This window comes from Saccopteryx bilineata, chromosome 2 (assembly GCF_036850765.1).
Source record: "Saccopteryx bilineata isolate mSacBil1 chromosome 2, mSacBil1_pri_phased_curated, whole genome shotgun sequence".
Taxonomy (NCBI): Eukaryota; Metazoa; Chordata; class Mammalia; order Chiroptera; family Emballonuridae; genus Saccopteryx; species Saccopteryx bilineata.
Window position 1 is genome coordinate 266,742,930 of NC_089491.1, and position 12,653 is coordinate 266,755,582.

Here is a 12,653-nt window from a genome sequence, read left to right on the forward strand (position 1 = left end):
TTTGAGTTTAGGTTGTGTCACACTCTTCACTAATGGAAAAATTCTTTGACTGGGGCTAGATAATAGAAAACAAATTTATAATCTTTTTTGAGGGGTTTCTTCATTTGGTGTTTTTAGTATTATAACTTTAAAGGCTGTTACTCTTGTTATTCTAATTGTATAGTTTTTATAATATGCCATATACTTCTACCTAACTGTCTAAATGAAGTAAAACGTTGGTTTTAACAGTTTAAAAAAATAAAAACCCAGGAAATATGTGCACTTCATATAACTCAGTTTTTATTGCCTTAGTGATTTGCACCACTTGATAGGACTTATGAAAATCTTGTTTTGTAGAAATATTTAAAATGTCTGTTATAATACTGTCAAATTGGCTCTCTTGTGTTGTAGACTTTAATTTTAATTTCCTAAGTTTTTAGAATAAAACATAAGCTGATTTTGATGAAAAGGTATTTTCCCCCCCTAACATGCAAATCATTGCTTTGCACATAATAGAAGATTATGTGGGTTGTTTGAAGCTGTTATGCTCTATCCTGTTCCTGCTTACTTAGGGAGAACTTAATCTGTGAGTATTTGACATTTGTAAAGCATAATGCTCTTCACAGTAGTCCACTGGTGCTGTTCTCCTAATAGACTGTCAGCATATTACCCCTTGGTAGTTTATAACACAGCTAGAGAATTGCCTTGGGCTCACAGCCTCTTGGTTTGCCAAGAGTTGCTGTTTAGAGTGAAGATATTCATTTGGAAAAGTAGAATAAAAATAACATGAACCTGACCAGGCAGTGGCACAGTGGATAGAGTGTCGGATTGGGATGCAGAGGACCCAGGTTCAAAACCTCGAGGTTGCCAGCTTGAGCGCGGGGTCACTGGTTTGAGTGTGAGATCATGGTTTGAGCTTGAGATCATAGACATGATCCTGTGGTTGCTGGCTTGAGCCCAAAGGTCACTGACATGATGCCCAAGGTCGAGGCGTCACTGGCTCAGGCTGTAGCACCCCGGTAAGGCACATATGAAAAAGCAAAGAATTGATGCTTTTCACATCTCTATTCCTGTCTGTCACTATCTGTCCCTCTCTCTCTCTCTCTTTCTGACTTGGTCTTTATCTCTCTTGCTAAAAAAGTAATAAACTGAAAATTTGAGTTATAATCATGATAACAATAACATTTGTAAATTACTAGCTTTTAATGTCTGTGGTAGTATGATCCAGTAGAGGTGGTCATCGGAGGTCAAATGAGCAATGTCCTTGGATGTGGTGGGCCAGGATTTTCAAAATAATAAATGTAAAGGACTGGGCAAAAGTAGGTTCATGGCTGTAATTCAAATAAGTACAATAATTAATAAATAATATTGCAAGAATAAACTCTGGGTTTTGCATACTCACAGTTGTAAACTTACTTTTGCCCTCCCCTGTTCACTAGAGCATGGTGAGAGGTACAGCCTTAGGTGAAGAAATGATGATGTTACATTGCAATGTTGAGAGTCCTTGAGTATAATGTGAGGACAGAAAAGGACATGAGTAATGAATAAAGCCCCATTTTATTGAATTGTGACGGTGTATAGTTCTCTAAAGCAGTGGTCCTCAACCCCCGGGCCACGGACCGGTACAGGTCCATGGGCCATTTGGTACTGGTTCGCAGAGAAAGAATAAATAATTTACATTATTTATATTTAATGATGTTTTATTTTTTAAAAATGACCAGATTCCCTCTGTTATATCTAAGACTTACTCTTGACGCTTGTCTCGGTCACGTGATACATTTATCTGTCCCACCCTAAAGGCCAGTCCGTGAAAATATTTTCTGACATTAAACCGGTTCGTGGCCCAAAAAAGGTTGGAGACCCCTGCTCTAAAGGGCAGTAGGAAAGTGAGTCTTTAAACCTAAGTAGTATATGCTTTAAAGGAAGAGACACGAAACATAGACACACATGAATGAAAGCACATGTCTTGTTGTAAAGGAAGAGGGAGAGAAACATACTCACCCTAAGACTAATCAACTTATCTATTTATTTAATATTTTTAGGATAAGGAAAAATTAAGGCTTTTTTAAAAAGTAAAAAAAAAATTCTTTTGTAGTTCTCTGGAATTGTACTAGAATGGATGTTTCAGGTGAGACTAGTCCTACAAAGGAGCCTGACCTTACAGATTAGAAGATTTTGGAAAGAGGAAGAATAATAGGGTTTGGTTGGCTAGAGGAGGGAACATTCACTGGGGTGTAGGGGGAACCCAGTGTAATGGAGATGAAGGAATCAGTTGATAAAGATTTCTTTAAGTTTAACCCCTAAGCCTGACCAGGCGGTGGCATAGTGGGTAAAGCGTCGGACTGGGATGCAGAGGACCCAGGTTCGAGACCAGCTTGAGCATGGGCTCATCTGGTTTGAGCTAAAGCTCACCAGCTTGGACCCAAGGTTGCTGGCTTGAGCAAGGGGTCACTCAGTCTGCTGAAGGCCCAAGGTCAAGGCACATATGAGAAAGCAATCAGTGAACAACTAAGGTGTTGCAACGCGCAATGAGAAACTAATGATTGATGCTTCTCATCTCTTCGTTCCTGTCTGTCTGTCCCTGTCTATCCTTCTGTCTCTGTAAAAGGAAAAAAAAAAAGTTTAACCCCTAAATTACACGGGTTTCTGTTATCTAGTTGAGAATTGGGAGCACTGCAGTTTCTAGAAAGGAGACTTCTTTGCATATGTGTTTGGTGCAGATTAGAGTGAAAAGGTAAACGCTTAGATGCTGGTGAGGTTATGTTGTGAAGTTATGTAAAATTTAGCCTACCTGAGCAGCTCTGTAGAAGGTCCTACTAGAAGACAACATAAAGTGTAGTTTGGTTCAGGGTATGGGAGAGTAACACTATCTTTGGCTTTTTACTCTATGAAAACTGTCATACCTACATAGTTACATAATTTGAAGGGCACAAAAGGAGCCCCTTCTAACCCTAATTGACCATTTGGGAAATGGCTTGCTGAGTTAGGCTGTGGCTGCCCCTGTATGCTTATGGGAGGTGCGCCAGTGATTTTAGGGTTAGACATTGGGACTGGCCAGCTCTACAGTCAGCTTGCTCTTATAGGTTAATCATTTGGGGCCATATGGCATTACACACATACATACACACACACACACACACACACACACACACACAAAACCTGATTTCATTTTTATTTTTCAGCAGCTGTTTCTCCTTGAAACAGTGATAGGGATTTGGAAATTATTTCTAAAGAGAAATGGTTTCTTAGGACTGTTGCTTGAATGTTTTATAAAGCTGGAATCACGTAGTGATCTTGCAAGATAATTTATAGACTTATTTCAAATCTTAATAGTAAAATAATTTTGAAAATCTTAATATTGACTGGGATTACTGAGTAGATGACCAGGATTGACTAGTATATATTCTTAGCACTATTTATGATGTTGATTTAAAGCAATTTTTGGCAGATGGAGTATGTCTGCTAGGTTTATTTGTTGAGTTAAATATATTTTTTTGCTCAAAAGTAATAAAAAAGATTGATAGGATATATAGTGTGTCCGTAAAGTCATGGTGCACTTTTGACCGGTCACAGGAAAGCAACAAAAGATGATAGAAATGTGAAATCTGCATCAAATAAAAGGAAACCTCTCCCAGTTTCATACCTATTCAGTGCGGTTCGATGTGGGCTCATGCACAGATTTTTTTAGGCCTCCTTAGGTAGCTATCCTGTGTAGCCTCTACAGTCTCATGACTGACTGATGGCCTACCAGAACGGGGTTTCTCTACTAAACTGCCGGTTTCCTTCAACTGCTTATCCCACCAAGTAATGTTATTCCTATGTGGTGGCGCTTCATTATAAACGCGCCAATATTCACTTTGCACTTTGGTCACGGATTTGAATTTAGCGAGCCACAGAACACACTGAACTTTTCTCTGTACCATCCACATCTCAACTGGCATGGCCGTGGGCTGCTCTGCTGTATACACGGTGTTACGTCATCATCTACTCATGCGCACATGCTGCCACATCATCCTACAGAAACTGGGAGGGTTTTCCTTTTATTTGGTGCAGACTTCACATTTCTATCATCTTTTGTTGCTTTCCTGTGACCGGTCAAAAGTGCACCATGACTTTAAAGACACACTGTATAAAAGAGAAATTATACTTCTGATATTTTTTATCTTAGAATTATCTCTTTTGAAAAGCTTTACTGTATTCTCTTCTTTAAGTATAATTAAAGCCTATGGGCAGTAGTGCTAGTCTTTCAAAGCATTTTTTAGCATCAGTGTGATTCCTAACATGTTGAATATCTACTGTGATTTTAGTCTGGAGTGAGAGTTGTTGGGCTATAAAGAAGTAAAAATATGTTGATCATCCCCCACCCCCTAAACACATCCATCCGTTAGGTCTGTAGACTCACTAGTGAGAACACATAAACTGAAGAAAATTAAAAGTATGAGGCTGTCTATGATTAGTGGTTACGAAAAAGAAGAGTAACGATATTATTATATTGTGAATAGGAAAATGTTCCTTGTTACATAGCATTCATTTCTCAGGTATTTATTGAGCACTTCCTAGTCCAGAGCAGAACATAAAGCATATTACATAGTAGGCACTTAACTATTTGCTGAATATTGTCAGTGAAAAAGATACTGTGTCTTTCCCCAAATTGCTTGTATTTTCTTGGCAGAAAAGAGCCATAGAAATGAATGATTACAACTCAGTTTTGAAAGCACCGATTTGTAGTTGTTAGAGTACTGAGCAGGCTGATCTGGGACAGGGAAGATGAATGACAATAGATTAGATGAGGAAGGGATATAGAGTGGGACAAGAGAGGGATTCCAGGCCAAAAACAAGGTTAGTAGTGATTAATGATAGTATTTAGTACAGAAATTCTTCATCTAGGATTAGCTTTAGAAAGTTCACCAATTCTGTGGAATTGTATGTGATGTTTTGCTCTTTTGCACATTTTTCAAGAGAACGAATCTATAATAACATAAATTTTGTTAGTGTTTTTAGAAAAATCAGTACCCCCAAGTGATTGAGAACCAAGGGCTTACTACCTCAGTCTAGTCTGCTGTTGAGCCAGGTAGTCCCAAATATCAGTCAGATAGCAGAATTGTCTTCCGTAGCAAAGACACACCCACCTCTCATTTCTTCTCATAACTCAGAATACAAATGACCAGGTTCTCCTAGAAGATCTGTCTGTTTCTCTCTCTCTCTCTCTCTCTCTCTCTCTCTCTCTCACACACACACACACACACACACACACACACACACACACACACACACACACGAGAAGGGGTTAGGGTGGAAAAAGAGAATGAAATTTCTGTTGTGGACCAGCCAGAGTTGAGACTTAGGAAACTGAAGAGTGTAGAAATCGAGTGATAGTTGCTGAGTTCTTTTTACCTGTTTTCTTGAATAAAACCAGACTTTGTCATATTTACCTATCTTTCCATCTAACTGAGCATTAATTCTGTTGGATTGGAGGACAAGAGAGAGGAAGGCAGCACAGTACTTATTACTTTCAGTAATTTATAAGGTGCTTGGTGACTTGGGTAACTTTCTGGTGACTTGGGTAAGGTACATGGTGACTTGGTAACTTTCTGCCATATCACTGATGACAGCATGACTTGTGACTGCTCCATTATACAGAGATGTCAATTACAAATCAGTAATTAGAAAACTGAGTAAAAACATTACTTCATCCAACAAAATTGTGTTCTCATGTTTTCCTTTCAGAGTATAGGAAAGCCTTGATCACATAGAAACTGCTTAGCAGTTGAAAATCACATATGTAATTTATGACTGTCGTTTGGAACCAGAAGGTTTTGGATTGAAGGATCAGTAGTTTCCATGACTGTTTTGTGTATTAGTGGTAATAACCTTTTGTTGACATTGCTTGACGAAGAAATATCTATTGTGGGAACTACAGGAAATACATTAACACAGAGAGTTAGAATCTTAGCATTTTCATGAGCTTTTTGCCTTTGTCCTTGAGTAGTCTTGGCCGTGTGCTGCTCCTCCATCCCTTATATTCCCTCTTTGTTTGTTCTGGAATGAAATTAGCAAATAAAACTTGTGGCTATTACTTCATAAAAGGGCAAGGGTTTTGAAACAAACTTTGTATGTTGTCTTCTTTAGTCAGAGATGTTTTTCATAATATATTGTCTTAAGCCTTGGGCTTCTTTCTATCCATAAAACATAAATTAATGTTTCATCTGTTATTGAATAAATGATTATTTTTAATTGTGACCTTTAAGATATAATGGGAATGAATACTTTATTTAAAGTGGTATTTATTAAGTGGGGATGCATGTTGGTGGAAGACAGTGTTTAGTCTTCAATGGGATTCTGTACCTGTTACATGCCCTATTGCTTTCATTCTAAGCAATATTGATTTTAAGATATACCTTCAATTTATAACAATTTTGGGGGAATAAAGAAACATTAAATAGACTCATCAATTATAAGATGCATCTGGGTTTTAAAAATGAAAGAATTGAGGAATGTGACAACATGAGAGTCAGTATATGGTAATATAATAGTTCAGCATCCTGTCTCTGTGATCAGATATACCTGGGCTGAATCTCAGTTCTGTTTACTTTGAAATTATTATTTTCATTGTGAGCAAGGAAGATTGTTGTAGAAGTTTATTTTCAATATGAAGCCAGTTGAAACCAGTGAGGTTTTTTGTTTGTTTTTAATTCAGTGAGAGGAGGGGAGGCAGAGAGACAGACTCCTGCATGTGCCCCAACCGGGATCCACCTGGCAAGCCCCCTACTAGGTGATGCTCTACCTCCCTGGACAGCTGCTCCATTGCTCAGCAACCAAGCTCTTTTCAGCGCCTGAGGTGAGGCCATGGAGCCATCCTCAGTGCCCAGGACCAGCTTGCTTCAATGGAGCCATGGCTGCAGGAGGGGGAGAGGGAGAGAGAGACAGATAGAGAAAGAGAAAAGTGAGAAAGGGAAGGGTGGAGAAGCACATGGGTGCTTTTTTGTGCCCTGACTGGGAATTGAACCCGAGACATCCATATGCTGTGCCAACGCTCTACTGCTAGCCAACCAACCATTATAAAATCAGTGAGTTTTTAATGCAGCATTGCTCCAAATTGGCTCTGGCCATTGGGAGTGACACTGTAACCAGCAGAAACCACTGCCTTTGACCTATCTAACCTGTAATGAGTTGGGTGAAGGATTGAATTGTTTCCATTCTCCTTAATGGTGTGGAAATTACAGAGGCACAAACCATATGCAGAATTGCCTGAATATTGAGTAAAGAATTGCTACACAGCTCTTTTACTGGTAGGTAGATCTTTGTATAGAAGAATTACATCAAGCTTTCTGGCAAAGTCTGTGTCATTTCACTGAATAATGTTAGAGATTACTATATCAATTTCAAAATGTACATTTTTCTCCCACAATTTTATATTTTTAAAATCAGGGATACTCCTTACAAACGATGGCATCTTATAGTTGGCTAGATTGTAGTTATGACGTAGTCATTTGACTGCACACGAGTGAACTTGGTCAAGGCTGTCTGTATTGTTGTCACTTCAGTTTAATTGTGTGCATTATTGGTTGAGTTCAGTTGCCATTTAACATTGTCTTCAGAAGGATTACTCTGATTTGATACTGAAACACAATGTACTCAAAATATCATGGACACAGAAGCAGGGTACAATTTAATTATGAGGATAACAAGTACTTGTTATTGAAGAAATAACTGCAGTTCTTGCAGAGCCACAACCAAGTTCTTTTGCCATCCCTACACAAGGAAAATACCTAAGTAGCATAGGCTCTGCTATGCTTTTCTTTATTTTCTTCCTTTTTTTTTCAATTGAGATCCTTGCTAAGGATTGCCTATCCCATGCCAATCAAGAAAAAGCCAGCATTAAAACTTGCAAAATGGGCATCAGTTACTTGGAAGAATATCTCTGAGGTGTTCTTAAGAAATGCTGCTTGCGTTCCCAGTATTCTTGGTGACACAGAATTGAAGTAATGCAGCAGAAGTGTGATTGGATTTGGAGTAACTCAGAAGTGTAAGACAGTTCAGGAATGTATCAACCAATTAATTTGGCTTAATTTTTTTACATGGGCAAGAATAATATATAATAAAAATCTATGTCCAAAGCCGGAAAGTTCTCTAAGTATAACCTATAAATGTTAAATGATAAGGAAACATTTTGACAGTTTAATTGGTGATGTTTTTATTTCCAGTGGTGTGTAGCATCTGTGATTATTGATGCAATGACTTCTTAATTTGTTACTTAAACTATGAAAGTAATTCTTGATGTAATTATCATAGGTGCCTAATGGATAAGAACTTCGTTAGGATTGGGAAATGGTTTGTCAGACCGTATGAAAAGGATGAGAAGCCAGTCAACAAAAGGTGAGTATTTAGAATGCTCTTGGTTTTTTGGTTTCTTTTGCTCGACTACAGCTATCTTTGAGGAAGACGTGGGTGGGGGAAGCAGCTTATTTATTTATTTTCTAATAATGTTATTAGTTTAGGTGTACTGAATATATTCCTGGATCACATATTATTAAGTAAATACTGCATTACAGAATTTTGGGGGAATATTAAAAATGGTACCAGAAAGATGATTCTCAGTATTACTTATATGTGAGCCCCGTATTACCACACTGTTTGAATTCAAATATTTTACATTATTTTTTATTATTATTTATTTTTCTGCCTTAAAGTATTACATGGCATGACCTTAAAAAGTCAAGTGAATTCAAATGGTAACAGTATTTATATAATTGATGTCTCTTAAAAGTCGGTCAACACATCCTTGATAATTGTCAAACTAGAACTGTGAATTACTTCTAAACAGTGCTGAACTTTTAACCACTAAAGGCATTTCTTGATACTAAGCAAACATGGAGGTTTAGGTTAATCAAATCAGAATCAAAAAACAAAACCCCCAAAATCAAATATTTACCGCATTCACCTCTGAACACAACATAGCCTTAATTGGAATCATAGGTTGATGGTGATTGTTTATTTCAGAAGAGCAGGGTACACACCTTTATCCTATTTTACTACTTGTGAACTTACCGTAAGCTATGGGTCCGAGCTCCTGGCCGCCAGTAAGAGCTCTTGTTGAAGCCTTTTATGATAGCTCTAAGGTTAGATCTTTTGGATAGTTTGCCAGAATTTTTGCTGTAAGCTCTTAGCTCTTTTAGAAACTTTACTACTTCCTTGTTCCTACTAGAGATTTAATTAGCAGTCTTCTCTGCAACCTTCATGTCTTAAAGCTGCGATGAAGTGGTTGTGGAATCTCATGATCATTTATGATAATTTGGATTTCTTTTTTTCAAATCAGTTAAAATAGGGATTGCCCCTCCATCACCATGCACTTCCTTAAAGTATTTTTCTTTTCTTGAGTACATTTAAAATCCTTTAGGATTAGTTTAAGAATGGTATTTAAATAGAACATAGTAGGTATCGTGTATATCAGAGTTTGTTGGGAAAGTAGAATGGTACTCTTAGAGAGGTGCCAGTGTATGTGGGTGTGTACAGATACTGGGATTGATGGGGAGGAATTTTGCTTTTATTGATTTGGTCTAACTAATGCATATGTTCCAAGGACATAATTAGTCTTAGCATTTTCCTTCAATTTTCTGAATGGTTAAAATTGTGGCTTTTAATGTTGATGAGTCTGAATGGTTAAATATGGAATTGCTTTAGCACAGTGATCTTCATACCATTCTTAGTGTGCCTCTCCCTGCTGAGTGCACATGCATCCCCACAAATGCTCACTAGTGAATTCACTGATTCTGTCCAAAATAGTTTGATCAATCAGTAGGTACAGGTGTTTGTGTGATGATGTGACAGGAATTTGAGGGAAGAAGAGGAAATGTAGAAATAGTGATTGAAGGAGTAGCAATTACTATTTAAATAGTAAAAAATAATGTTTAAAAGTCAAATGTAGTTATTGCTGTATTTTATATATAGTTTCTATACCATTATATTTTAGATTCCAAAGTCTTCCCTAACTTTAGCCAACCAGGTATAAATAATTTGAAGCAGTGTAATAGAATTATTTCATTATTTTTAGATTTTATATTCATGATTGAATGTAGAACTATTTTGTAGTATAGAAATGGTAATGGTATTTTTATTAAGGTAATATTGGTTAATACCATAAATTTCAGGTGTACATTAGAATTTGATATCTGTTCACTCTATTGCGTAGTCACTACCAGAAGTACCATATGTTTTGCCTTCTCTCCTGTACATTTTAATGATTTACAAAAATTTTAAAATACATTAACAGATGGAAAAATTTTAAACCAATAATTGAATTTAAGTAGTTGGCATTTACTATTAAAACTTTATTAAGTATAATGACTTCTATTTTTATTCACTGAGTAGCTAGTAGATGTTGAAAGAGGATCTCAGTGATTGTCATTTTGGATGGACAGAGTGACACTGGAGAAGGACATTTGGAATTATGAGATGTTGGATCACAGTACATACCTTTGTTTACAAGTTATTTGCCTTTGGACAAAGTGTTCTTCTTTAGTTGAATTTTGTTTTTTGTTGTTACTGAGTTGCAGTTACTATTTTAGAGATAATTGTGAGAATTAAATGAGATAATACATGTGATTAACTTATAATTTAGTTGGAGAAAAGCAAAAATAAATTTATTATAAGTTTGTTTTTAAAAAGTTTTGTACAGCCTGACCAGGTGGTGGTGCAATGGATAGAGCATCGGCTTAGGACACAGAGGACCCAGGTTTGAAACCCTAAAGTTGCCGCCTTGAGTGTGGGCTCATTTAGCTTGAGTATGGGGTCGCTGGCTTGAGCATGGGACATAACCCCATGGTCGCTGGCTTGAGCCCAAAGGTCGCTGGATTGAGCAAGGGGTCACTGACTTTGCTATAGCCCCCTGATCAAGGCATGTGTGAGAAAGCAATCAACAGCTAAGGTGCCACAACAAGAATTGATGCTTCTCATTTCTCTCTCCCTTCCTGTCTGTCTCTATCTCTGTTTCTCTTGCTTAAAAAAAAAAAAGTTTTGTATATGTTAGTTTAGTGACCAATGGAGAGGAAAATTTGCTTCCCATTGCTAAAGAAACTGTATGCACAAGTTATTATTTTTTAGGAATGCTCTTAGTTCATGGCATTAGATACAAATAAAAGAAATATGTTTTAAATGATAGTATTCTAAGTATATAGTAATACTAATATATATTTTTATTTAGTAGGTTAAAATATGATTGAACACATGGCATATTTTATGTAGCTAAGTAAATCTAATCGTGGGGAAAATAAACACACTGATGATTAGTTTTCACCTGTTGGATTAGTAGCATATAGTTTCTTGAGTTATAATTTCTCTCCATATTGATAGTGAAACTAAATCATTTGCTGGTGGACTCTAAATTAGAGTTTTCAATGTTTGATAAGAGATGATGCTCAGGATAATTTTAGAAAAATATATAAAATAAATTTGACCAGACAGGTTCATGAAAATGAAATAAATTCATCTTTTTTTTCTCTATAATGACATGTCTTTTGTTGTTATGTCATTGGGAATATAATAGGTAGGAAAGAAAACTTTGGCTTTGTCCTAAAGAGTTATGACAACTGACATCCAAACGTTAAAAATACTGGTTTCTAACATGTGTTGAACTTGAAAAAGCCTTGCTTCTGTTATATGCTTAAAAACAAACCAGTGAAAAATATGTTTGTGAAATGATTTTAGAAATTATTCCATTCATGGCGTTTCTTTGCTTTTTAATTTTTATTTATTTTTTTGTATTTTTTTGAAGTTGGAAACGGGGAGGCAGTCAGACAGACTCCCGCATGCACCCGACTGGGATCCACCCGGCATGCCCACCAGGGGGCAATGCTCTGCCCATTTGGAGCGTTGCTCTGTTGCAACCAGAGCCATTCTAGTGCCTGAGGCAGAGGCCAAGGAGCTATCCTCAGTGCCTGGGCCAACTTTGCTCCAATGGAGCCCTGGCTGCGGGAGGGGAAGAGAGAGGCAGAGAGGAAGGAGAGGGTGAGGGGTAGAGAAGCAGATGGGCGCTTCTTCTGTGTGCCCTGGCCAGGAATCGAATCCGGGACTCCTGCACGCCAGGCCGACGCTCTACCACTGAGCCAACCGGCCAGGGCTGCTTTTTAAATTTTTTTAAAATTGATTTTTTAAAAGTGGGGGGAGAGAGAGACATCAGTTTATTGCTCCGCTTATTTATGCATTCACTGGTTGACTCTTATATGTGCCCTGACTGGGGGGTAGATCCTGAAACTTTGACGTATGGGGATGATGCTCTAACCAACTAAGCTACTCAGCCAGAACAGAGTTTCTTTCTTTTAGAAAGGTCTTTATTTTCTAATTTAGTCTAGTCACAGCCCATACTGCATATTTTTTTGTATATGCTTTAGTTTTTGAATGGCATTTTTAGCAAAATAATTGATTGCCCCCAATAACAGTTTGGCCATTGATCTTTTCTAGGTATCAGGTGTGTATAGTATTTAGTGGGGTAATACAAATACTGGTTAACACAAATAACCCACTCGCCTAGTTCATTTTTAAAATTAATTAGCTGTCTCCTCTTCATGGGCAAACCTGCCCTGCTTTTGGATGATATTCCAAATAGCCTTATATATATATGTACTTTCAAATATTCTAATTATTTGCGTCACACACACGCACAATTGGAAATATATTAT

General features: G+C 37.2%; 1 protein-coding gene across 2 annotated transcripts in view; it reads left to right on the forward strand.

The window, feature by feature from the left end:
- MED13L (mediator complex subunit 13L) overlaps positions 1 to 12,653 on the forward strand; it is a 280,583-nt gene that overhangs the window by 154,882 nt on the left and 113,048 nt on the right. For both annotated transcript variants that reach the window (XM_066260496.1, XM_066260495.1), the window contains exon 4: positions 8,272 to 8,355. In XM_066260496.1, the coding sequence (XP_066116593.1) occupies positions 8,272 to 8,355 (84 nt within the window). The remainder of the gene's footprint in view (positions 1 to 8,271; positions 8,356 to 12,653) is intronic.